The 27567-nt window shown below is 42.3% G+C and overlaps 1 protein-coding gene across 2 annotated transcripts in view; it reads left to right on the top strand.

Annotated features, from left to right (window-relative positions):
* KHDRBS2 (KH RNA binding domain containing, signal transduction associated 2) overlaps positions 1 to 27567 on the top strand; it is a 309633-nt gene that overhangs the window by 133423 nt on the left and 148643 nt on the right. For both annotated transcript variants that reach the window (XM_035110689.2, XM_035110690.2), the window contains exon 4: positions 18213 to 18359. In XM_035110689.2, coding sequence (XP_034966580.1) covers positions 18213 to 18359 — 147 coding nt within the window. The remainder of the gene's footprint in view (positions 1 to 18212; positions 18360 to 27567) is intronic.

Below are 27567 nucleotides of genomic sequence, written 5' to 3'. Positions count from 1 at the left end.
TCAAAACAGGTCATTGAAAGGGTGGGGAAGGGCTGAGTGGCCTTGGGATCCAGTAGTCTCACAGCCAGAGCTGACTGGCACAGGGAGCTTCCCATGCTGTCCAGCACAAAAAGTTGGTTCAGGGATCAGGCTGGCTTGCCTTCTGTTACAGCCATCAAGAATGTCATGGCTGCGGATTCTAACACACACAGAGAGAACGTGGTGTAGGGTGGTGGTGGATCACGTTGCCTGTCACCACAAATTATATGCCATCAATTTCAGTGAAACTAAGGCTAACTTGAGTGTGCCACTCAGTTTTAACTTAATTGAGCACTTCACACAAATCCTTACTGGCCTTGGCACAGGAATGACCTGATTTTGAAGGAGTTTTTGTATTACGCAGTAATATAAATATACGTATCAATGATCATGTATTTTAGCTTTAATCCTAGAGAAAAACTGGAGTTGCAAAAAACAGGCATGTATCTCTATATGTAACAAAGGGTTTAAATATCCATGAGTGCATGCTCATGAAAGCCTACATAAATTATATTGTCTGAATTCCTCTCCCCTGATCAAAAAGATTAAAAAGGAAATGCAAATGGACCAAACTGTACCTCTCAGTGTTACGCAGGATATCTGAAATGTAGATGGTGGTATTGCCTTTTGGGGGTATCTTTTTCTAATGCGCTCCATGTATCTCTGGCCAAATACATTTAAATCTTGGCAAAAATTAATTAAAAAATATGTTTTTCAAAGGAAAAGAACTTGATGCACTAAGAAAAATTACTATAGAAAACAGTATGGAGGGGGGCAGAGGCCTGTCACAGCTGGGCCTCTATTATGAGGTATTTCAATTGAAGCAGCTATGTTTTATTATTTCAAAAGTGTGCAAGAAATGGGTGACTGTAGAGCAAGAAATATTACATCAAACACTGTTGTGGGTCCTTCCAATTTATCATTTAAATACATTCTTATTACAAAAAAAATCATAATCCATTCACTTCGTGCATGTTGAACACATAGGGAAATTGGCAATGCCACAGACCACCTGTCTGCTTGCCTTTATTTCCACTGGGATCCCATTCAAAGTTAAGGCTATGGCGTTACACAGCACGATACTGAAATGGGAAAAGAAATACAAGTTTAGATTGCAGAATTTATACAGTACTGTATTAAAAACCCTATTACTTTGGAACAACGTAGGGTCATAGCTGGCAAGCAAAGCCTTAATTAGCTACAGGCTCTCCAATTTAAATCTTTATCAGTGAATCACATTTGAAGACTCAGACCAATAGTGAACTTAATAAATTTGAACTTTTATTGTTAAACTAGGGTGCTTCTGGAAATCGGGTAGTTTCTATTATATACAGGGAATTTCTTGATTTATTAGTTGGACTGAATGGGTCTGAAAACTTTGGGAAACAAGTATGTATATTGCTATATCGGAGAGTAGATAGAACAATATGTGATCTTCTAAGCCATATAAATCTGTGTCTGCATATATAGAAGAATGTTCACTAGAATTTCCACTTAGGTGGCATTGAACGCCACCAAGATGGCATAGAAATGTTGTTGGCATGGTTGTGCAGAAGGAGGAACATTTTTTTCATCTGTGATGGGGTGCCCACTCATTAAACTAAAAAAACAAACAAACTTTTGATGCTGTGTGTATCAGGAGCTTTCTCTTATTCTAAATACTTCTATAAAAATGACTCTGCAGCTGTCACTCTTGAATATATGGGACAATCATACTCAACAACTGCAACCCAAAGAATTTATAACATGGCTGTTGGCTGCAGCTAGGATATCTATATGCATGGAAAATGCTGCAGGATCTACAGATATCTTTATGATATACTAATGTAAGCATAGCTGCCAAGTCTCCCGTTTTTCGCGGGAAATCCCCGGATTTTAATCTGTTTCCTGCTCTTATCCCGAATAGAAAAAAAACGCGGAAATCCCCCGGATTTCCTACCTGCCAGGGAGGCTCCATTTCGGGTGCTCCTCTGCCCATGTCTGGGCACCAAAAATCGGGCAGAGCGGCACTGGAAGTTGCTTCTATGCATGTCTGGACATGCGTAGAAGCGACTTCCGGTGCCGCGCCGCTGCTGATCCCACATTTTTCAGCGGGAGACTTGGCAGTTATGAATGTAAGGGCCCTGTTGATTGCAGAAAATATAATGCATAATGTAAAAGTCTTCAAAGATCGGGAAGATCCAGAACACTGGGCAGCTTCCAGCACATATAAAAACACAATAAAACATCCCTTGTCTAAGTAAAGGAAAATCAGAGATTTAAATAAAATGAACATATTACATGGAAACAGTTCTCTGGAACGCCTTTCCCCATGTAGAAAATAGAGTCAAACGTGAGCAAATACCATAGTGTACTTTCCTTCAAAATCATTGACTGTTATGAAAGTACACGTAAATGAGCAAGTGACATAATTGGGAATAGGAATAGCATAAAACATTATCTGGATGTGCCAAAAGAAAGGGGACGAGTTATTCACACCTCTTTTTGGACAGGATCCAAAAAGCTACTTTAGGCATCCCCAATAGGCTCAAACATGATGTATTTGGCTTTTTTTGCGCTTTGAACAGCAGACTTTTATGATGCCATATCACCAGGGATGCACAAATAATCCCCCCTCCCTCCCTCCCTCCGTGTGTGTGTGTGTGTGTGTGTGAGAGAGAGAGAGAGAGAGAGAGAGAACATTTCCTTTGAGCACTTAAAAAGACTTGAGATCTTGTACTTGGGGGGGGGGTTGTTCTCAAGAACCAGGTGTGCTTATTGAAACCAGTGGGGACATGGCCATCTTCATTGATTTTAAAATGCAGATTTGAGCAGGTTCCATGCTACAAAATAGCTGGAGGGCGTCAGTGACCCATGGCTGAAGATCCTTGTACCCCTATGGGTCTTCAGCAGTACATTGCTGTTTGCCCTTATGCCAGCTCTTGATTTTTGTAGTAGAACTCAGATACTACCCATTGCTCCGAACAACCAAATAGGACTACAGTCTCTGTTGATTTATTTTAGACAATGAATGCTCACTGTATCCCTGCATATCATACCCTTCTTGAAATCCCTTTCAGCTGCAAAAGCATGGAAATTTTGCTGTTGTAAAGATGTGGGTGGCTGAGATAACCCTATGCCAGAGCCTCAACCTTGGGCATGTTGAACTGAGTTGATTTTTGGATGCCAGCTTTTGTGCTTCCAGTGCAAAACAGGCTTTACTTCTTTTGTGAGGCAGGTGAAAAATAAATGGGTAAATGGATTAAATAAATTAATTAAAGGATTCCTCCCTGTGCTTATGGGAGCAGGTGGTTTTTCACTCCTCGACATGTGTTGTCTCTAGTTGGGGATTATAAAATACAGTACATGCGTTTCTGTACCCATGTTGTTGGTATTATATTGAAGCAAGGTTTGTGTTTAGTCATGGTCTCCCTTGACTACAGAAATAATTTGTTATAATAGATGTTCCTAGTCGCTTGCGTGGGTGAATGAAGGTCAAGTGCAAACTACCCATTCTGCCTATTAGCTCTGGGAGTCTGCATTCCCTGTTGTGTAGTTGTTCACTCCTGGGCCTGGCTGCAGGGCCGGATGATGCTGGATTTGTAGTAGAGATTAAGCCATCTGCTTCACTTTAAATGTTTCCTGCTGAAATGATTCATGAAGTGGTATAATATTTGAGTGCAATTAGTGGTGGCATTTTCAAAACTGAATAACCAAGAGGGCAATTTAACCTTCTCTGAGGAATTGCATACTCCAGGGCAAGTTCTTTTTTTTAAAAAAATATTACATTGTTCTAAGGGAACACTTGGCAAATAATTGCAGCAGCCCTGGAACAGATGCTTTGAAAGAGAGCCCTGTGTTATTACTCATGTGAGACAGTGGTGATAACTAAAGCATCTAACGCCTGTTTCAAATCTGATATTAGAACAGACTTTTGTAATTCTTCATACTACTACTAGTGCAATATTTACAAGCAAACTACCGGTAATAATCTGCCACTAGATTTGTTTTTCACTACCAGGGTTTAGCATGCAAAGTATTAAATAATAAAGAAGTATGGCAACTGCAGATGAAGGTTAAATTTACTTTGATATGTTAGAGATGAAGAGAAAGTGGTTCAGAGCAAAGACAACTACTTGCATGTATGTTCTGCTTGTTTTTAGCCCCGCAGCCTGTTTTTAATTTGTAAAGAAGTAAAGTTCTGGAATAGGTAAATTGCAAGTTGATGCAAAGCTGCCTAATTTTGCAAAAAATGTTTTATTTCCTTACATTGGACAGAATCTGAGACAGAATTGTTTAACTGATCCATTTGTGTCACAACATAGATGCCAAGGAGTTGGTTAGATACTGCAGATTGCTGTGGATGAAGGGTTATCTGTAAACGAGAATGGGGTCATTGTAGGAACTCTAAAGAAAGGCTTTGCAGTCAATTATAGTATGGACACAGTTTTCATGGAAGGTTATTGAACCAAATGCCTTGAAGTATGGATGGGGAGAAGTCAAACCTTAAAAGGACTAGTCAGTGGCCCGGCTTCCTTCCTTCCTTCCCGGCACAATGAAACTTTCAACATATATTTGAAAAAATAGGAAGTTTAGATAAAAATGGAGTGATAATACTAGAAACAGAAATGTGAAATAAAGTAAACAGTTGACATATTATGATGCTGGTGTATTATGGGTCTTTTGAGAACCATAGTTCATTTTCCTTGAAAGCCTTGCCCACCTGCATTTCTGTAGGGCAATGATTTATAGTCTAAAAGGGTTTTATTTGTTTTCATGGAACTCCATTAAGACTGCATTTTGATACTCTTGTGCTTTGCTTTATTATTGTTGTTTTCAGTGTTTTACATATAGATAAATGCTGAAGAGCCCATTTTGAAATATTTGCAGCAATTATGTTAAATCCCAGTTCCCCCTGTGCCGTGTTTATCTGTACTCCAGAGAACCATGATAAATACTTTTAATATGCCTTAATGGGTAACTGTTACAAGAAATTCCTGTGCTTGCCACTACTGAGACAGCATTACATTAAATTACAGTGCAGACAATTAAATAGAATAGTGGGGAATGGGTATCAGGCTTGGAAGAACAGCTAGTTGCAGCCTTCTGTAATTCAATTCCTTGATCAACATAATAAGGGAAGATGGTGAGTGGAATTTAGATAACTAAGCTAGATATGATTGTATTTGTAATATCTCCATCAGGGATTAATGCTCCCTTATTCGGAGACATTGATTAGCCCCTAGATTATTTTTCTGATTGATTACTGTTGTACTGCAACATCCCTTCTTCATATATCTAACCAAGATCAATATCACTTTATAGTTAGAACTTCATCTTGGCACAGTTATGGTACAATCAGCAGTAATTTGTGGTTCCTTGATAACAGTTTCAAAGAAAATCTGCACAGTCTGTTACTTCGGCTTGTAGCCATTTATAACTAGGAGGGGGGAAATTAACTTGCCTTGCATCGTGTCTGGGGGGGGAAATGAAGCATTAGTTGTAGATATGCTTGGGCATGAGCATCTTTCTCAGGAAATTTGTCTGTGAGTTATCATTTCACTTCAGAGAACATAGGAGAGATTAAGGTATGCAAAATTCATTCAATCTCTTTCTTGCATAGCTCGTACACAGTAATTCATTTGTGTAAAAAGATAGTGGTAGGACTCAGTTCTAATAGAGGTTCAATAAGCATAGACACCGCTTCTTAAAAAATGGACTTAAAACTGCTTTAGGATTCAAACACATCTTAGGCCTATAATAGGGGTGGCCAACTTCCAAGAGACTGCGATCTACACAGAGTTAAAAACTGGCAGTGATCTACCCCCTTTTGGGGGGGGTTCAGGTCGAGGTCATTGAGCTTTTATTTAGGAAGGAAAGTCATCCATATTTTGGAGGGTTCAGGTCAAGGTTGAGCTTTTTTTTTAGGAAGGAAAGCCCTGTTTGGGGGGCTTCAGGGCAAAGATGTAGAGCTTTTTTAGGGGAGCCAAAGTTGCTGTGATCTACCACAGACGTCCAGTGATCTACCAGTAGATCACGATCTACCTGTTGGACATGCCTGGCCTAGAACTACCAACTTCATTCAGCCATTTTAATAGCAGCAAAATAACAAGCAAGGCTCCACGCAAGACCCACCTTCTCTTTGTGGCTGCTGTTAGAGGAAGACTTTGCCATGACAGTTCCCTCTCAAACTATTTCTCACCTTAGCTATTTCTCATGAGTGCAAGGAAAATTGCACTCAGATGTGTCCCTAGCTGTCAGGCGCAACAGAAACCTGGCAAATCTATCCCATTCATATGGCTCTAATCCACATGTGACAGTTTACTCAGTACTGTAGGTTAGGGGTTCAGACAATCCCGGCCACACATTCAAAGCATGTGTAATGGCAATGTAGGGCTGTGCAGCCTCTCTTTACCCCCAATAAACTTTACCCCCAATACAGCCCATACTGGCCATATATTTGGCAGGTTTAAGGGGCCATACACATGTATTGGTGTAAGCAGACAGATATCTGCCACATGAAGGGAGATCTGGGCATTGGTGGGCATGGCCCCACCACCCTTTCAACAGGGATATTCATTTGTAGACCCCTGCAGCCATTTGGTTCTGATTCCTACCATGTATTTCAGGGGGAGAGAAATAAAAAGTAGCAAGGAAGCAAGATGTCCGCCTTCAGTCTTGGCTAAAACTGGCCTTTTGACATCAGCCATAGCCAATGTAACTAACCAGCAATGATGTAGAGTGCAGATGAAGCTTAGAAACAAAGTAGAGGTGAGGTCCTGTACTAAAATGTCTCTATGCAGAATTCATCCCAACTTTTGCAGTTCAGGGTAAGTGAAGAACATGGTTTTTGTCTTTGAATTCCACAATGATTTGAAGAATTTCTAGTGCTCCTTTCAGTCTCTTTGTGTGCATGTAGCAAAATGCCCATGCTCAATTCAGAATCAGCTTGGTGTTTATGAATTTTCTCAGCAAGGATTCTGAAAAAAGTTCATCTGTTTCCTGAGACTTTTATTCAACTTTGTAATTTTGATGCATGTGCACAGGTGCATATTATCACATTTGCCCCACAGAATTATAGTTTTGTCTGCATGGTTTGTGCAACTCCCCCAGATATATGTGTGCAGCATAGTATATTGTTCATAGAGGGGGAAAACCTCAAATAGTTTCACAGAAATTAATGAAAGATTCCTCAGAAGTAAGGACTTGGCATTAAAAACAACATGCTTTGCAAGTGCCTGCAAAGTAGCTTGTGGGGTGTGTGTGTGTTTGTGTGTGTCTTTTGAACACTGCCTGCCCATACGTAGAATCTCATTTAACATCCCAAGCTGCAGAAGTCTGAGGAAATAGCACTTGATTCATAAGGTGGTTGAATAATATGAGCTGGACAGATCCATATACAGAACATCAGTTACATCACTACTATTTATTTACTTCCTGTATTTCTTACATTCCCTTCATCCAACGGTCCCAAGGAAGGTTACAGCATATCAAAACAAAATATAATCAGAGCAGCTATTAAATGGCAACAACTCCCCCAAAACAAGAACTGGACATTTGCAGGAGGTATGCTTTTATTTCAGACAGACTGCTATTAAACATTCTAGGATAAACTGCATCTTAATTTGTTGCACATGTGGACTAATTTCTCATCAAGCTGTTTGCTTAGGGCTATATTTTGGCAATCTATGTCGGTGTAACTAACCATACAAAGGAGACGTCTCTTCACAAAGGGGGAACTAATATGAGGCATAACATTAATTTTCCCTTAATAGAAGCTGGGTATCACTAAATGATTCATAAGGAGCTGACAAGTGGTTTTTATTTCAAGATTCAGTCTTTTTATATCAAAAAATGTTAAACAGTCCATTTCTTGCAAAAAAACTATCTTGGATTTAATAACATTCACAGGCCACATTTTAAATTAATTTGGTCTGTTAGATAATCTCTTACTCCTTTTTCCACATCAGTGATATTAGAGCTATAAATAGTAATAAGGTTGCAACTCTTGCTAGGCTTGTCTGGAATCACCCTTGCCTCATTCAATTCAAATGGAGCACTTCCTCTTCAAGGTCAAACTATCAAGCAACAGGCCATGGAAGCTACCTCTGGTCACTGGCTATTAAGCCAGTCATGAAACCTCTTCTCCATTAAGCAGTCTTAGCCATATGATCAGACTCAATAAAGTTGTAGCAACAACATTTTTCATGGGTGAACGAATGGTTTGGACATTTTCAGGAGACAGCAAATGTTCCTGAAAACCTGACCTCTTTTTGTTCATTCCTGTTCACTGGCCTCTTCAGCAGCTGCTTTGGTACCATTAAAAGAAGTGGGTACATATCACTGTCTACATGAACCATATAACCAGATGTTATGGAGCCACCTTTCTGAGTGGGCAAACGCTTTTGCTCCATTTTCCCTATCCTGAACAATTACGAAAACTGTAGGCGGTGCATTTCGTGGATGGATGGGTGTGAAACTTTTCATGAAACACGCCTCCTACCAATTTCAGTAGCAAAGGCATCACTTTCAGGTCTCGATTCAATGTGCCTTGGGCATTGAGAAGCCCGCCATAGGAGACCAGTATTGAAGCATGGCTGGTGTGTGAGTGGGTGTCCATGATTCCTGAACTCCGTGCATGTGCTTCAGATGGATGATTGCCAAATCTCCTGTTTATAAAGTGGGGGGGGGAGCAGTGATAGGGAAGAGAAAGATTCACAAATGCATAGCGGGGTTCCCTTGTTCTCAACAGATTATTAGCATTGCCAGAGGGAAGAAACTGCCTGGAATTTCTCCCTTTTCTTCCCAACTCAGCAGGGTTTGGAACTAACTTTGGAAGGACAAAAAAGGAGCAGCAACAAAAGACCAAAAGGATGCAAAACATCAAAAAGATGAATTCTTTGAACAGTAAAAGTTACAAGCCCACTTCATTCATTGTTGCTCCTAGCTTGCTGTACATGGAAGGTAGGAAACACTGAGCAGCCCCACCCACTGGCATCCACACAGTAATGTCGCTTGTGACATTGTGCAAAGGCTCAGACACTACCATAGCTGCCAAGTCTCCCGTATTCCCCGGGAAACCCCCGTTTTTCCAGCTGTCCGCAGCCGAAAAAACGGAATTGTTTTTTCCCGGTTTATTCTGGCGCGGCGGCTATTTTGGAACTGGGCGGAGCATGCTCAGAAGCGACTTTTGATGCTGCTCTGCCCAGTTCCAAAATGGCTGCACTTCTGCTGTGGCGGCCATTTTGGAACTGGGCACAGCAGCATCAAAAGTCACTTCTGAGCATGCTCCACCCAGTTCCAAAATGGCAGCAGCGCTACTTCCGATCTGCTACTTCCAGTCCGGTCCCTTATTTCTCAAGCAGAAACTTGGCAGGTATGCACTACTGACAATAGCACTCTTTGGGCAACGGAACATGGGTGCCATACTGAATGTAGGGACTTTACTGGATCAAAAATGCTGAGTGCATTTTTGTTGGTTGCAACTTTCCCTTGGGACATAAGATTAAGGTACCTCTCTCAAGGCACTGCTGTTTTTGTCCATAGAGGTTTTTTTGCCAGGGATACTGCAGTGGCTTGCCTGTTCCTACTCAAAACTCTCCACTACGACCTGTCTGTCTTGGGTGGCCCTGCAAGGCATAGCTCATAGCTTCTCTGAGTTATTCAAGCCCCTTCACCACGACAAGGCAGTGAGCCATGAAGGAGTTTGACCAAACTGTGGGGAGGCAGTGGAAGACAGGAGTGCCTGGCGTGTTCTAGTCCATGGGGTCATGAAGAGTCGGACACGACTAAACGACTAAACAACAACTTAAAGGAGACATGTTGCCTTGATAGAATAATCTTAATCTTCTGCCCTTGAGGAAGATTATCAACTAAAACATGCTTGGGGGCGTTCCCTCCCCCCCTCCAAAAAAGACTATTACTCTTCATAAAGGTTGCTCTGCTTCCATTTTTTTTTGGGGGGGGGAGGTTTTGCCTTTTTTCTTCTTCTTTTGGAGGTTGCATTAGCAACCTGTTGTTGTACCTGGGGAACTCTGGATTGGGGCCAAAAGGTTTTTATTTTGTAATATTTATGGAAATAATTTTCCTTTATCCAGCAATAACCATTATTACTGTGAAAGGGAATTTAATCTTGATAATCTACACACAGCACTTTCTCGACTTTTATTACTGTAACACAGAGTGGTCTAAAAGTGGGCAGTATAGTTCCTTCTCCCTTCCTGCTTCAGAAAGGCTTATTGGTTCTTTCTTTTCAAATACTTCCTCTGATCAAATTGCTAAAAGGCAATATTAGTTGTTTAAAGGTTTCTCTTTTTTCCTTTCTTTTAACCTTTAAGTATTTAAATGGTCATGACCTTCTCATCAGTTGATAGACTGGACAATTGTGAATGCTTGAATAGTGCTCATTTTTAAAAAAAAATTACATTATTTTCAAAAGGCTAACTCTCAGTATTGGTGGATTCACCTTTAGGAAGAAAAAAAAAATCCTATATTAATCATGACACTTTCAGCCTTTAAAAACACAAAGAGACATCTTATATGTGTCTTCGTGGTATTTTACTCCTTCCATCTATATAGTGCAAAGGAGATTCTAGATTACATGATACAAAAGGCAAAGGTCATATATTTGCCTTTTAAGCTCAGAACATTTTCATTTCTCTTTGGGCTATTGCAGCAGAACTAACTGTTCAGAGGCAGCTGCCTTCCAGCAGGACACACTATTTGCCAATTTAGTCCAGTATTGGTAGCTCTAACTTGGGGCAGCTCTCTGGAGGCTCATCGGTATGTTGTCTATGCAAGTTCCCCATAAAGAGTGCATGATATTTTCAGTAGTTTCCTGCACATGTGTCAGGGCCTGGGGAGAGGAGGAGGAATGGTGGAGACCGCCTTCCTAGCTTGACCCTTCCAGGGAGGAGGAAGAGGAAGACAGTTTAGATTTACAACAGGAGGTTGAGGGAGGTGACAGCTCAGAGGCAGATGAGGGGGAAAGTTAAAAAAATAATGGAAGAGGAGGAGGAGGTGGAAGCACCAGGGGGTGACAGCTGACAGACACAGTGTCTTCAGAAAGCATTCCAGACCCCCCCTCCACTGCCAGAACCTGGTGAAAGTAGGAGAGCAAAGAGCTCAAAGATAGAGGGCATGTAGCAGCACCCATAGGAGAGACGATGAGAATGACAAATGAGGAAGTTGGAGAGATGGGGGTTGGAGATTAACTCAGGACAACACCATTATCCAAGAAGCTGGGTTCTATAGCCTTTCTGTAAATACTGAATAAGAAGTGGACGGTAAGAAACATTTCCTTGTCTTTGTACGTTCCTGGGCAACCAGCTGGGAGTCCCTGGCAGCAGCCTGACGGTCTTAACTTAGAAAAATAGCATTGCCAATGTGGCATCATTGCACAGAGTACACACACTTTTGGGTCCTAATTGTAGGTTTCCCATAGGCATGTGATTGGGCACTGTGAGAGCAAGAGTTGGACTTTTGGAGGGTGTTATGGTCTCTCGGACAGCCACCTTGGATCAAGAAAAAGAAAAACCCTGAAAGTGGTAGCATAGCAATGTTCTACTTTGGGTGGGTGAGATATCAAAATAAAGCTTACACAAGGAGCTGGCATTTTTATTTAGGTCAGAATAAAGGCACCACTTGTTTCCCAGGCCTGAGACTTTACCTAGGGACCCACTAACATAGGAAGCTGCCTCAATATAGTCAGGTCCTTGGTCCATCTAGCTCAGTATTGTCCTGCACTGACTGGCAACAGCTCTCCATGGTTTCAGAGAGGAGCCTTCTACAGCCCTACCAGAAGATCCCACTGTGAGCTCTACCACTGAGTCCTGGCACTTTCACAAACTATCTTACGATACATTTTCTATCGCTAATGAAGACCACAGCCCTCTAAGGACATGGCCATCGGAAAATAGTTCTCATCATCTGTCATTCTCTCTTTCTGAGATACTCCTCTCATGTTTAGTTGCCATAGAGAGCACTGTGGAAGAGATGCCTCCAGCTCCACAGAGAAAAGTAGAAGAAATAGTGTTGCACTGAATGTTTGGAAGACTTAAGCAAGGAACTAGAATTTATTGTGCTATTTAAAGTTTGCCTCAAAGGACATGTGAAAATAGCACCTTTAAAATTTATACAGTTATTTATAAAGACTGTATAATTTCATCTGAACAGGATGGGAACTTCAATTTTTCATATGCAGTAATTTGCACTATTCTGATAAAGTAATTGCACAATGGAATTTATGATGAATTGGGTATTAGTATAAATGTATTAGGAAGACTAATGCAGTTGGAATTTTCCATGTTCATTCATTTGTAGTGCAGATATTTTCTGTTTTAGTTCTAGGATCTAGATTTTCTTTTTTTAAAAGCAAGATGGTATGCAACCTTTGCTTCTAAGATTTATTTATTTTTACTAATTGCCTCTAAAAAGGGAAATAGCACGGTTTCCAAAGCCGCAGACAGATATTTTACTGTTATTTTGTAGTCTTAATATCTACATAACTACTTAAGAAAAAAGGTAGAAACCACTTAAGAGATATATAATGGAGACAAAGTTCCTTTTTCAGTGGATAGACTATTCATTCCTTTACAAGGAAGCATGAGAAATAGATGCACAAATATAAATAATGTTAAATTATATATGCATTTTTTTCTTTTTAATGCTGACCATATTTAGTGAAAGTAATCCAAATGAAACTCCGTCTGGGGTAGCTGAAAATATTAAAAGAATGGGAATGAGACAACATCTGGCTTACTATTAATTATGAAGATATGAGTTGTTATTTTGTTTTTAAAGATAAGTTATATTTTAAAAGTCAGTTTATATTCATTTGATTTAAGTTAAAGTAAGGTAAGAAGTAAAGCTTCTCCAGAGAACTGTTGCAAAGATAAGCAAAATTTTGTTTGATTTGATTTGCAGTGATGGGACTATCACTTCATTTAAAAGTAATTGTGGCTGGAAGTTGAAAAGTATTTGAAAAGCAATTTCAGCCTCATCTTATGGCTTGCTATATGAGTACCTATGTGCTTATGATGCTGGTGTTTTGTGGCACTGCAGATAAAAGCCAATGTGATTAGTATGGAAATACTAGTCATGTAACATATTAGTACAGTATTCAATTTTTCTTCATCTGTACATTACTGAGATAGCACAGCATATGCATGTTTTAGATTGTAGCAAAGGCATTTCCCCAACAAGAGGTAGATTTTTCTTAGGCATTTTTACTAATATTGTTTCATGCTTCAAAATATGGATTCAAAATATTTTGTCACCACAAGTGTCTGCTAATGTTTTATGGTTTGCAGCCTGCCACTAGTGTTTGTCTAAAAGATGGAATCTGAGAATATTTTGTGATACTGATTATATATATATATGGTGGTTAAGAAGCTTTATCAATCTTTTTTTTATACAAAGCCCTGACTGTTAGACTTGTCTCTGCTTCAAATGTGTAGCCTCAAAGGGCCAAGCTAGATGTGACATTTGTCATGATGTTTAACCTTGTGTGACCACTGGTTTAGAAAGCCACTCGGGCACCCAGAGTGGCAAACATGACGTGCACCTGGGGGCGTGGTGTCGCTACGTAGCGCTCATGCAAAGCATCACTACATACAACGCATCGACGCATGCATCGCCAGCGCTGCTCCCCAAAAGACAGAGCTGGGATGCGACAATGCATTGTCAGGCGAGGGGTGAGGCAGGGAGGCCTCACCTCCACAGCTCTGCCCAGCAGGAAGGAAAAAGCAAAGTGTGTGCCGGCCGAGCAGGTGAGCGAGCAAGCTAGCCGCTGCCGTGCCAAGCGAGGCTTTCTACTGGGCAGTGGGGATCGGCTTGGGAGTCATGGGGGGGCGTGCCGAGTGTCACCCCCCTCCAGGGTGGCACCCAGGGTGGCCTGCCCCAACGCACCCACTTGCTACGCCACTGTGTGTGACTGATATTTCTTTCAAATAACCATGGGTATAACCATGAAATAACTATGGGTAACTTAGAGTGGGACCATGATATGGGGGGGACTATTCCCTCCCCCACTTTATATCAAAATTCCACCCCCACCCCCTGCAGGCAGGAAAGCTCCCATTGGGTCTGAAGATAAAAATGAAAAAGGGCTGTCTAAAATTACACACACACACACACACAATATCAAAGTCTCTGAGATTCATTTCATTATTCTGAAAGGAGCTACTTAAGAGTATATAACTGAAGCTATCTATTTCCGTGTGAAAATATCACAGAATAAGTAGGACTTTTCTGCTAGTGCTCAAACAATACAACGATAGGCCACTTCTGAAGTAACAAAGAGTTGGCCATTTGGACCTCCAGATGTTGCTGAACTACAGCTCCCATAATCCCTAGCTATTGACTCTACTTGCTGGGGCTGATGGGAGTTGTAGTTTAGCAACATCGGTGGTAGGGGGGAGAGAAGCAGAAGTTCCCCACAGATAATAGTAGCATCGAGTTTATTACACTGTTCCTAGATCCTTGACTGAAGGACTCACAATTTTTATGTGGCTCATCAGACACACACCATAACATTATCATTCAGAAAGCTCAGTCACACATGAAGGCTAGCAGAAGAACAACTGACACAAAAGATGAGAAGCAATAAGCATAGCTCTGGGCAATGTTTTCTCTCTCTCTCTCACTCTCTTCTGTATACAGCAATAGTTGTTATTCCTGAGTTTATAACTAGAAACATCAACCTTTTGGACATTTTCTGCCCCCTCCCCCCCGGCCTGACAATGCATTGTCTCATCCATGAACAGAATGAGCAATTCTGACTCAAGTGATGAAGTGTTGCCTTGAAGTTTCTTTGGCATCAGATGAATCCCATCTATATTGCAGCTGGTACCAATACATTTCAAGAATCACAAAGGCATTATTAAGAAGGAATACATTTTGGAATTCTGTAAAGACATTTTTATGAATACATTATGGCACTTAAATGCATATGCAATGTGACCGTTTTGGTTATGCTGTACTAATACTGCTCCAGTTGTTTTCTTTTACTTTAATGCAGTTTATTGCAAAATGCTCAGAATTTTGACAGTATATCTCGGTGATGTTTTTTTGCTATATTCTGCAGCTGAGATACACTACATCAGCTATTTGCTATATGTTAGTGCCTGTTTTGCTATCGCTGATGTATTCTTGTTGTTGTTGAGATTGATGTGAAATATACCTGTTGTTTTATCATACATGTTATATTTCAACAGTTTATATGACTCACTCTGGGATGCTATTGCATTGAAAGGCACATAACAGATATTTTAAATAAAATAAATATGGTGGTATCCAATGTTTGTCATACTCAAAGGAGACCCATTCAGATAAATCATCTTTTTAATGAGGCATCTTTAACTGGTGGAAGACTTGGTTAAAAATTTACCAATGGATTTATGATAACTCATTGTTTTAAAACTAGAGTTTGACTAACTCCTTGTTCCCCAAAAGGCATATTCTGGTACTAACACAGGCATAACGCAGGTTTAGACATTGGCTGCATTTGCACGACATCGTAACCCAAACTATGTCTTACCGGCACCACGAGGACATGTGGGCTCCTCCCTGAAGCAGAGCTCGCAGCCACTTTGGTCTTTCCCAGTCATTTTTACTCCCGCACCATGCTGAGCTAAGCCATGTTTTGACTTAGCATGTCATCCAAGCTCCTTCCTCACTAACCATGAGCTGCAGCCATGAACAAGCCACACTACTGAAAGTTTAACTGGTATAATAAAACATAACGGCTTTGATCTATATGGTGGCAGCAGAGATAAACTAAGTGGCGGGGGGAATATGCTCGCCAACCAGGAAACAAGATGTTAAGTGGAGGTTAGCATCTAACGGGGGGGGGGGATTACTGATTTCCACAACATATTGACAATATACTGTAATAGGAAAAACATACCTACATCATTAAGGTAATAGGTGAATAGGCGTTGGGTTTACAGGATACAGGCCTGGGCCGCAGAATTCCAGATATCATTTTTGTAGTTTACTTTTCCACAGTTGACCCTGCATTGTTTTACTGGTTTAGAAAAATACTCAGTGAAGGCATGGTTATTACTTTTAAATTGCAAATGGTGTGGTGCTCATTAACTTCTACTAGGTATTTTATTTGTATGGCTGTCTTGGGATACGTTGAACCCCAGTACTGGATTGATACTTTAGATTTTAAATTGATGAAAGGTTAAAGAAATAAAAGGACATACCCTAGTACTTTTCCCCCTCGAAAACCTCTGTTGTGAGGGAGGGGGGAAGCCACATGACATGAATTTCAGTCAGTAGGTGCTGGGTTTTGCCATCATTTATCTGTTACTAAAAATGTTTCAGGGCAAAGTCCATTTGAAGAGATCAGTACCTGAGTTGCTCAAAACCTGAGGTTCTCAACTGCATTCATATAAAAGTGTTCCCATGATATGTAGAGAAGGCGCATCACTCCCTGCTTTGTTGTGAATTATTCAGAATTTTTAGTGTAGAATTTTAAACCGCTTCCTCCAGAGCAGTTGCTGGAGATAGCCAATAAAACTGTAATGTTGTAATGAAAAAAATGCCTGGTCTTCCTTTGTTCAAAGCTTGGTTTTAGATACAGAGCATAGATCCTTGCTAATACTGCACGATATCTGACTAAAACTGAAACAACCTTGCAGGAATTGCATGTTGTCTATATAACATACAGACCAATATCCGTGTGTAGTAGTCCATGTGCAAGATTTCATGTGTAGGAATGTTCTCTGTTGAAAACTGTTATTGGTAGCAGAGTGCTAGTCATCTGTTTATAAGAAAAGGAAAAACACTGTTCAAATCATTCCACCCAAATAGAGAGGCTTGACAACTGCCATAGGAAAAGCTACCGGTAAGTGCAGAAAAGTGAGCTGCACACCCCAAAAAAATTGTATGCGTAAACTTTAGATCAGGGGTAGTCAACCTTTTTATACCTACTGCCCACTAACGCATCTTTCTTGATGGTAAAATTTCCTTACCGCCCACCAGTGCTCAATGGAAGGAGGATTCAGCTTGTGCCATAGAACCCCCTACCGCCCACCTAGAATCCTGAAACAACCACTAGTGGGCAGTAGGGACAGGGCTGTCTTAAGCTGATCTTGCGCCTTGACGCAAGGACCCCTGCTGCGCCCCCCAGCCCCAAGTTTCCCTCTGGGCGGACCCACAGCGCGCGGAAAAGGAGAAGGCGTCGTCGCAGCAGGCGGGCCGGGCTGCCTGGCCGTCCTCCGGGGCGCCGCCACCTCCTCCTCCGGCACGGAAGCCTCTGCTGGGGAGGGGTGTGCCACGCAGCGCCCGGCCTCTCATCCTCCTCATGCCCACAATGGGCGGGCGGGAGGGAGGCAAAGAGCAGGGTGGGCAGCTGGGCGGGCGGTGGCAGCGCCAGCGCCTGAGAGATGGCCCACCAAGAGGCGCACCAAAAGCAGAATCAGGGAGACTCCTGCCTAGAGTGGCAACAGGCGCATGGTGCCACTCTAGGCAGGAGTCTCGCTGATTCTGCTTCATGGGCAAGAAGAGGAGAGGAAGCTCAATGGCCGCGCGCTGCTCCCAGATACCGTTCGGCGCCCCTTCCGTGCCCCTGGTGGCCAGGCGCCCTGGCGCCTTGCGCCACCCAGCCCGGGCCAAGAGACGGCCCTGAGTAGGGACCAGGTTGACAACCCCTGCTTTAGGTCAAGCAAAATGTTTAATAGAAACAGCTTGGGGCAATTTCCTACTGTAGCTTACCTAAGCAGGCTCATCCTTGTGCACCCTAAAACTGTTTGCTATGGTCCACCCCAAACACTACAAAAGTCTGATTTTTCTTCAATCAGGATGTTTAGATGCCTTTTTTTATTTGACTTTCTGGATTCTCCATATTTTAGTAGATATATTTTATTGTGTCCTTAGTATAAGATGCTCCAGAAAACCTAATATACAAAGACTCTATCTTTTAATTGCATTCATCATGAAATTTTTAACATGTTCCTGTAAAGTATTTAGCAAGTCTTTCTTTGTAGATGTTAATTATGCCAGGTTTTCTTCTTCTTCTTTTTACAACTCACACACTCAAGAGTGATTTTCAGATCAAGTAATTTATGCCAGGTATTTTTGTTTCTCGGAGGGCCTCATTTTGTTGAAAGCCTGCCTAGATTATGCCCTTTTGTCGTGTTCTCTGTAAATGCTAAATCAATGCAAAGTGAATAGATTTCTATTTCTAAAAATACCCTCTTCCACAGGAAGAAGAACTAAGGAAGAGTGGGGAAGCCAAATACGCACACTTGAGTGATGAACTACATGTATTAATTGAAGTGTTTGCCCCACCCGGAGAAGCTTATTCACGGATGAGTCACGCCTTGGAAGAAATTAAAAAATTCCTCGTTCCAGTAAGTTGCTTGTACCACTGTTGCAAGTGTGTGTGTGTGTGTGTGTGTGTGTGTGTGTGTGTGTTAGTTATGCCATTTGTTCAAATGCATTAAGAGCAATACTTGAAAATCAGAGCCACCATTACGTGTGTGTTTCTCCTCCTTCCCCATGGCACTGTCATGGCTGCAAATTAAACAATATAACATATTCCAGCAACCCTTGATCATTCTGCATTTAAATTTTCTTTTATGAACTTCCGAGTGATCTATTTGCAATTACAGGTGACCCAGATCCAGAGATATTTAAGGAATAGATCCAGTAGTGTGGCCAAAGAGTGCATTGTTCTAGGGCAACGTCATCTCAGAGAGGTGCATTTTGAAGATATGAGTGTTTCTTGTCTGAAATAACCCCTTTTTTTGCTTAATTCTAGCTTGTGCTGTATAAACTGAGTTGTTTTTAGCCAGCATCTTTGGATGTGGTGTCTAATGCATTTGTGTGTCTTAGCCCTTCTTCATTCAGCTGCTACCCTATGTTGGTGGCTGAGTAGTGCAGCGTGTGCCACATGCGGCATTGCTAGACATGGCACACTTAACCAAAGTTAAATCTCATGCCTCTTCAATTCATAAAGAATGCTACAGCAGAATGAGGAGCCTCAGGGGGGAAATGGAATTATTGACTTTGTCAAAGCAGAACACTTTAATTATGGTCCCTCGTATAAAAGTCCCAGGATGAGCCCATTAAATCAATACAAATTAGAATTCAGAATTTATACATATAGTAGCAAGTCTTAATATACAGAGTATATTCATTTATGGACACTTATTGACTGTACCATAAAAAAATACTTCGTGTAGGATGGTAATCGCATGGTAATACCAATTTTCTTCTAATGTATATATTTCATATTGTTGTCACAGACCAGGTATTGTCTGTTACACAAGCATAGGAATCCTGGGGTAGAACCACAGGGTAAGAGCCAGTACACATAAGGGAAGTTGTTTTTTTTTAAGTCCCTTTTCTCTCCTCTCAATACAAAACTTCTAATTCCTGGGACAAGTCTACTGTAATTATGCCTTCTGATTCATGGAAGGGCTTTTCATCTAGCAAACATTTCTGCTAACAGAAGAGAATGGGAGCTGATTTTCCCTGCACCACTGCAAGCCCCTCCAGAACCGTGTGGTGATCTGGAGGAAGTGGGGTTTGTAGGTGCAAGGGCAACTCAACAAATCCATCTCACACACTCTTATTTTACTGAAGCTCTCACCAGACCAAAGACTCACCAGACCAAAGACCGCCTTTCACAGAAAGGCAGAATGAGATCCTTCAGCATTTCACAGATGATAACAGGGGCACAATTGTAGCACTCCTATCCTTACACTGCCTAAGCACCCTCCCACACAAACACATACAGGAACACTGCATTGTGGAAGACTCTACTTTCTCTGTTGCATGCTGTCTTTGTTTACACTGCAGTAGTCGTGATTTAGAATCTAAAATACTATTTATTCTTTTGCTTAAAAATATATTTGAAAAAAGAAAACACAATTATATTACAATGTGTAATCAATTGTTCTAAAAGTACCACAGCAGGTGCACTAGGTGCAGTGGCAGTCTGTGGTGCTTTAGTAGTTGTGTTTACATAGAGGTGCACTAGAAATGAGATGCAACCACAACCTACTTAGGGATTTAGGTTTTAGACACCAAAGGAGCTGAACAAGTCTAGCAGCTATAGCAATTTTGATAACATTTTTTATAGCACATTTCTAAATGTGGGAGTTTGCAATCAAACATAAATATGCACGACTGCTTGTTAGTGCATGAAGGGGTTAAAGACCACAGAGTTGTATTGCTAGATAGACTCAGGTCACACACCCTCTTCTCTGGAGAGAAAGGGAAGCCTTTCTACTTCCTTTATACTGTGTGTGTGTGTGTGTGTGTATCTGCATCTGCATCCTGTAGCCAACAAAGGAGGGTGTGTGTGTAAGATTGCTTCTGAGCTTACAGCACATGTCTGGAAATATATTCTGTATTTTTTACCCAAGAGTATTCTGCTACATAGAACAATGCATGGCTGAGACCTTGAATCTGTAAGTAAAGCATTTTAAACTTATTTAACGGTGTTTGGTCTGCTCATGGAAGAGAGATAGAAAGAGGTCAGCTGCTGTGTGCAGCTGAAAGGGATTAAAAGACCTAACAACCTATATCCCTAATGCTTTACTGTGCTGCTTATTTTTGTGAATCTAATACTCTGCTTTCTGTGTGCTAGCCCAGCGTTTTGAATCCAGGCAACCTGCTGATTCTTTCGTTGTTCACCCCCACACGTGGGTCCACAGGGATTCTTATTTAATTCCCCACACTAAAGGGGAAAGGGGACAGTCATCTACCAGGTGCTGGGGCTTTCTGCAAATGGTAGGCATGTAATCAGATTCAGAGGAATACTAAATCCTGAGCTGCAGTAGGATGCCTCAGGGGGATTAGGAGCTTGTCGGAGATGAAGCACAAGGCTGCACAAGTCAAAGCACCAACCTCTGAAATGTTTCATGCTGCCTCAACAATCCAAATGTCAGAAACATGCTGCACACTAGCATCTAAACATGAAAATAATAACACTTACATTTACTATATAAGGCATAGCACCAGGTGGAGGAAGAGAGGTTGGAGGGAGATCTCCATTGTGAAGGATAAGTCAAGCATGTACTCAGAGGGAATGAGCTCACCTGGAAAGCCAATCTCTTTTACTTCCCATGCATACCCCAAATCAACTTCAAGTGTGCCTAGCACAAAAGCTCCTGGACATATTTTCCTTTTGGCAAGTTTCTCATTCAGGGGCACTGGTGGATCTTGAGCCAAATTGGGCATCCTATGAAGCACTTTGAACTGAGGCAGACTGTTTTCGGAAGTACAAAATTAGAATCTGACCCAAAACATTTGGTCATTGCATATCCCTAGCAAGTGACCTCTCAAAATTCATCACTCTATTTGTTGGCAGAGAAACCCCATTTCTAGAAGCATAAGGAAAAAGAAAAATCTAGACATTTCCTTGAAATGTTTTGCACTAATAAAAAAACCTATTTGACCAAAACCTAGCATTTTTCCAATTTGTTTCTCCCCTTTAAGAATAGGATATAATATCCAGGGTTTTGGTGGTTTATGGTTTGTTTATCATTTGATTTGAGCATGGTGCCTTTTTATTAAAACAACAATCCTCCACTTTATCATCTTTGCTGCATTGTAAAGTCTCCACAAATTGTTATAAGGTTTAGGATTTGGTTTACAGCAGCAGTAATGACCTGGAACAAGCAAAAACTATATTTTATGACTTGTTTTCTAGCTTTATCCCTCAATGCTTTATTTCAGATGTATAATATAGCTAACAAAGCTGTTATTAACTGGCTTGTTAAAGTGTATGCCAAAGGGTTTATTCTGCAGAGGCTTGCACTACTATTAGGCCTTTTATCCCCATTTGACAAAATATATCTTTAATTTGTTTTATGAGGTTGTTGTTGTTGTTGTTGTTATACACATTATATTTATTGTGGTAGCAAATAGGTTGCCTTCTGTAACTAAACTGAAAGAATGAGAAATTAACTTTTTTATGTACTGTGTAGGTGAGAGCTACTTTGGTGTAGGAAACTTTCCTGCCCAAACAACACATTTTTGGAGGTGTGTGACTCATTTTTTTTTTTTAAAAAGACGCCCCTTCTTTTTCTCCTCCTCTCTCCAGTGTGATATAAAGCAGGGGTAGCCAATGTGCAGTGTCGGAGGAAGCCACACGGGCGCCTGGGGCAGCGCGCCCAGGGGCGGCGCGAGCCACCCATAGGCGCAGGGCGTACTGTGAGGCCTCTGGAGTCTGCTTGCCTCTTCCCACTCAGCCGCCCCGCAGCTGGGGGGGGGGAGGCAGTGGGTGGACTGTTTGGGCAGCGCGGAGCCTGCACACACCCAAGCCACCACATCTCTCCCAGGAGAGACGCATGGCTCAGGCATGCTGCAGGCTCCACAGTGAGTGCCACCTGGCATTTTGTCACCCCCTCAGTGGTGACACCCAGGGCGCACCGTACCCAACACCCCCTTTTTCTGCCCCTGCCAGTGATGTGTCCTCCCTCCTTCCTGACCATTGCTCATGTTCAGTGGAGCTGATGAGAGCCGGAGACTAGTAACATCCAGCTATCCGGACACAGAGTAAACAAAAATGTGCAGTGATGTCATCTTTAGTTTCCTATTGCCCTCCTCTACTTCACTGGCTGCGTCTAGCTGGGCATGGAAACCTGCTTGCCTGGGGGTCATGTTGGGCTGCTCATCTTCTGTGGAGCAGACCAGGAATAGGAGGGGAACCTCAAGAATGGATTACTGCAATGCACTCTATGTGGGGATGCCATTGGCCCTGGTCCAGTAGCTCCACCTGGTACAGAATGTAGCAGCTAAACTAATGATGGGGCCATATGGCTGGCAGCATGTGACAGCCTTTGCTAAAACATCTGCACTGGCTGTTCTTAAGCTGTTCAAAGCCCTAAACAACTTAGATCCACTGGGATCAGCTAGAGCAGGCATAGGCAAACTCGGCCCTCCAGATGTTTTTGGCCTACAACTCCCATAATCCCTAGCTAGGAGAACCAGTGGTCAGGGATGATGGGAATTGTAGTCTCAAAACATCTGGAGGGCTGAGTTTGAGGAAGCCTGATCTAGAGGAGCAGTATTACTTGCTCCTCCCCATGTCTCAGAAGCCCAACTGAGCTAGAAGTCGGGCATTTCTTGTCACCCTACCCACACTTTGTTGTTTAGTCGTTTAGTTGTGTCCGATTCCTCGTGACCCCATGGACCAGAGCACGCCAGGCACTCCTGTCTTCCACTGCCTCCCACAGTTTGGTCAGACTCATGTTCGTAGCTTCGAGAACACTGTCCAACCATCTCGTCCTCTGTTGTCCCCTTCTCCTTGTGCCTTCAATCTTTCCCAGCATCAGGGTCTTTTCCAAGGAGTCTTCTCCTCATGAGATGGCCAAAGTATTGGAGCCTCAGCTTCAGGATCTGTCCTTCCAGTGAGCACTCAGGGCTGATTTCCTTCAGAATGGATAGGTTTGATCTTCTTGCAGTCCATGGGACTCTCAAGAGTCTCCTCCAGCACCATAATTCAAAAGCATCAATTCTTTGGCGATCAGCCTTCTTCTACTGGGAAAACCATAGCTTTAAGTATGCGGACCTTTGTCGGCAAGGTGATGTCTCTGCTTTTTAAGATGCTATCTAGGTTTGTCATTATCCACCCACACTATGGAGCACTTTTTCAGCAGGCATCCTCACTGCTAACCTTCAGATGTCTCTTGAATACTTTTTTTATGTTGTAAGCCTTTTCAGTGGTTTACTTTAATTAAAAAAAAAAGGGAAGACGAGCCAGCCATTATTGTGGTTATTTTGTATTGTTTTGAGATATTTTAGGTTGCACTGCCTTGATATGTGAGTGGGTGGTATATCAAAACTTTTATAGATAAACAAACCACGATGGTGACAGCATACCCACCTGCAGAGTGTTTTTGGAAGTACTTCTGTCTGGGCCCTTTTGCTACTTCCTTGCAGATGCAAACTGAGCAAGCAGTCAAAAGCAAGTGTTTCTTTGTTTCTAGTAGTTTTCTTTTCACCTTTAGCTCAGACCTTGTAATGATAACTGGGCAATTTCCTCCCCCCTCCCCATTTGGAGGAACCAAATGGTTCAGAGGTTAATTGCTGCTCAAAGAGCACTATCTCGGTGGTGTCTTTGGATCTTTTGAATTAAGAATTCTGCCACTGTATTAAATATGGGCAAATTTGTCGAAGAAGTACCGTACTGCTTGATATATATTGTAAATTATGGCCTTGCAGTTGAAGGGTCGTTTTCTTTCCTCATTTTGCAGCACACCAGTGCCAACAAATGGCTATATAACACCACTGAGGGGGACTTCCTGGCCTTTTTAAAACCCTACCATAACTTGTGGGCATGTTTTATACCGTTCCTGACCCCTACAAAGCTATATTTTCACCTCTCTCATGTTTTAAGACAGAATTTCCATATGGAACTTAATCCAGAGTATTAACTTCTTTTCTTGTCTCTCGGTCAGCTGAATGTATATACCTGCATCTCTTTTCCTCCCACAGCCAAACACATTTCAAATTACCATGCTTGAAGTCAGTGGATCAACCCTTATTTTTGTCCTGGCTATAAGTATCACACGGGCATAGAAACATGAGAAGCTGCCTTATTCCAAGTCAGACCATCAGTTTCTCTAGCCCATTTTTGTCAACATTGACTCTAAGTGTCCCTCCAAGGCTTCAGACAGAGGACATTCCCAGGCTCAGCTGGGGATCCCAGGGATTGAACCAGGACAGGAACAGTTGGAGAAGTGCCACACTTCTGCCTTCCTGGCAGTGCTGCTGCTGCTGCTTATTGGGGTGGTACAGGGGTGAAGTCAGGGGTGCAGAGGTGCACCAGTAGGAGTGCTGGATTGGCTTTGCCAGTGTGCTTGCACAGCCCCAACCTCGCCACCATCACCCTGCCCCCTTGCAGTAACTGCATCACACACACACACACCCTGTTGAATATAGCAGATGTCACAGCTATTTCTCCAAAGCAGCTCTTTATTTGGAAGCTGGAACAGAACTGGCAGAACAGCTCAGCTGGCCTCCTTTTATAGGCAGCCGGCTGGCAATAATGCGGCATTGTAACACAAGAACAGCCCAGGGTTTCCCGCCTAAACTAACTGACGAGGACCCGAGTGGAAACAATATACAGTATCCCCCTGCTGGCCCAGGTTGAGGACTTCAATACATAACGCCCCTCCCCACCGAGATAAGGTGTTGGTTACAATCGTAATGGTTTCATTATATACAGCACTACTCGTTTTGGTTCAGTTAGGCACATAACGCATATCGGTTTTATTATATACATACGTCCCCTTAGTCATGCAGCATTGCATGTCCAACAACATAGTCTTTTAAATAAGTTGGGCGCTTGGAAACCCTTCTGGACCACCGAGGACCGGTGCCAGAGTCCGGGAGGCCGCCCGAGTTTTGTTGAAGCTGCGGTGGTGTAGAACCCAAGTTCCCTGGATCCGCTGCTGTGGACAGAACCGCCACGAGCAGATTTGACAGAAGGTCTGGCACAGCAGTGGTCTGAGTCTCTGGAGAGTCCAAAATGGCTTGGTTCGGCTCCACACCCGCAGTTTGTGAGGGAGGTGTAGGTTGAGCCTCACCTTCTGTATGCGTCTGTTCCTGAGCTTGGGGCACAGTTGGGGGCACAGTGGTAGTGTCCAAATCCCCAACCCTGCGCCTAAGCTGGTCAATATGCCGGCGCCACAAACATCTGTTTTTGATCGCCACCTGGTACGAGCGAGGCCCAGTGACTACCGTGGCTGGCACCCAAGAAATGTCCCTGGCAAAGTTCTGGGCAAAGACCTGATTCCCTGGAACAAAGGACCGTGGCGCGTTAGCACAGCCCGGGGGTTCGGCCACAGCAAAGTCTGGGTGCAGCCGGTCGAGCGGAGATCTGAGGCAGCGGCCCATAAGCAGTTCGGCAGGACTCCGCCCAGTGGCTTCATGAGGGGTGATGTGTTGCACGAGCAAGCATTCGGCTCTGCTCCTGAATCTGGGACCTTCTGTATTGAAAGTACATGGTCTACAGCTGATCTATAGCCCTTCCTATCAAACTGGAAAAACTTCATTGGGAGTTAAGCTCATCACAGCTGTTCCCTATCATTGCATGTTCCATGCATTGGGGGGGGGGGGTATCCAGTATACTCCTAACATTTCAAGGGAGAAAGTTAGAACCAATCCTTTCAAAAACCACATTGCTGAGAATTTTTTTCTTGGTGTGCTTTAAGAGAAGCTTTCTGAATACCAAGAGCTGAGGGAGCCTTGCCAACATATTTTGGACTCGAAAAAAGGGTATCACCTGCCCTGCTTTTTTAATCTTCTACTGTCCACATCATGATCAGGTGATTGTTTGCAGAACATACTAGCAAATAACCTTGGCCTGGGATTAGCTGAACAGCTGCTTCAGTGTGATATCACTCCTTTACATTTGCACACTCATTATGGGGACTGATATGCTGGTATTTAAGTGGATTAAGGCCTTTTGGGGAGCATATTTAGCCAATGATAGCAATCCGTTAATAAGCCATTCCAAATACTCTGAGGAATCCATTTTAGAGGGAAATCATTATTATTAGAGTCGGCCTATTGTTTACCTATTGTGTCTGACTGAAAATATATTTGCAGTTGGTTGTTGGTGTGGGGGCAGTGAGGGTATCACATATTGAGCCTGAATGAAAAATTGAATCACAGCTGAAATTTTATGAAGTATTTGCCAGCAAGTCTGGAAACTCAGCATTAGGGAAATGTCTTTTTAAAAAAAGGTTTATCTAATGCACAGCTCATCATAAGGTGTAGGTTTCCCAACAGATGACAGACCAAGGGCACTGCAATTGAATGTGGATGACGAGAAACACATATTGTTGTATGAATCCCTAGGTAATGCTCGTGGTTTTTCCACAGTGAAAACAGCTAAGCCTAAATTGCAGGTTGTGGAAAGAAATTGCCTTCAGCTTCTGGGGATGAACAAAACCTCCCCACAACAGCTGGCCTTTTGTTTCCGAATTTCATTCTTCTATATCTCTGGCCACTTTCATCCCCAGAAGTGTTGACTGCTTACCTGGCATGATAAAAGGGAATGCATCAGTGGTACATAACAGAGGGTTTTGCATGCTTTCTTTGTACATACAGCATTGGGGAAACACTCAAGTAGAAGACCAGTTCAGTACATGGCCAAATGTCATTTACTTCAGGGTGAAAAAGATTAATCTAGCATAGATAAATTCTGTGTGCAATATGGATACAGGTAACTACGTTTGGATATGAGTGTCAAATGCCTCAGACTTCGAGACATTTTATCATAGTTTCACTGCTTCATCTGCAGCAAGTTCGTAAAATTATTTTTGTTCCTCTATGAAATGAAGAGAGGGTCAAGGCAGGAATAGGATTACTTCTCCAAGGTGGTTTTTCCTCCTCCCCTCAAATGATAGAAACAGCTTGCAATGTATAAATGGCAGCACAAACTTTATTTTGTTTAATCTCTCTCAACCATTCAGTTAATTTATGAGAGGAAACAAAACCACCCTGAGATCTTTTGATGAAGTAGTAGTATATAAATTTAATAAGTAAAATAAATAAAATTGCACCAATTGCTGCTTTCTCTCCCCTCCCTCCATT

The sequence above is a fragment of the Zootoca vivipara genome, chromosome 3 (assembly GCF_963506605.1).
Source record: "Zootoca vivipara chromosome 3, rZooViv1.1, whole genome shotgun sequence".
Taxonomy (NCBI): domain Eukaryota; kingdom Metazoa; phylum Chordata; class Lepidosauria; order Squamata; family Lacertidae; genus Zootoca; species Zootoca vivipara.
This window is presented reverse-complemented; position numbering and strand designations above follow the sequence as displayed.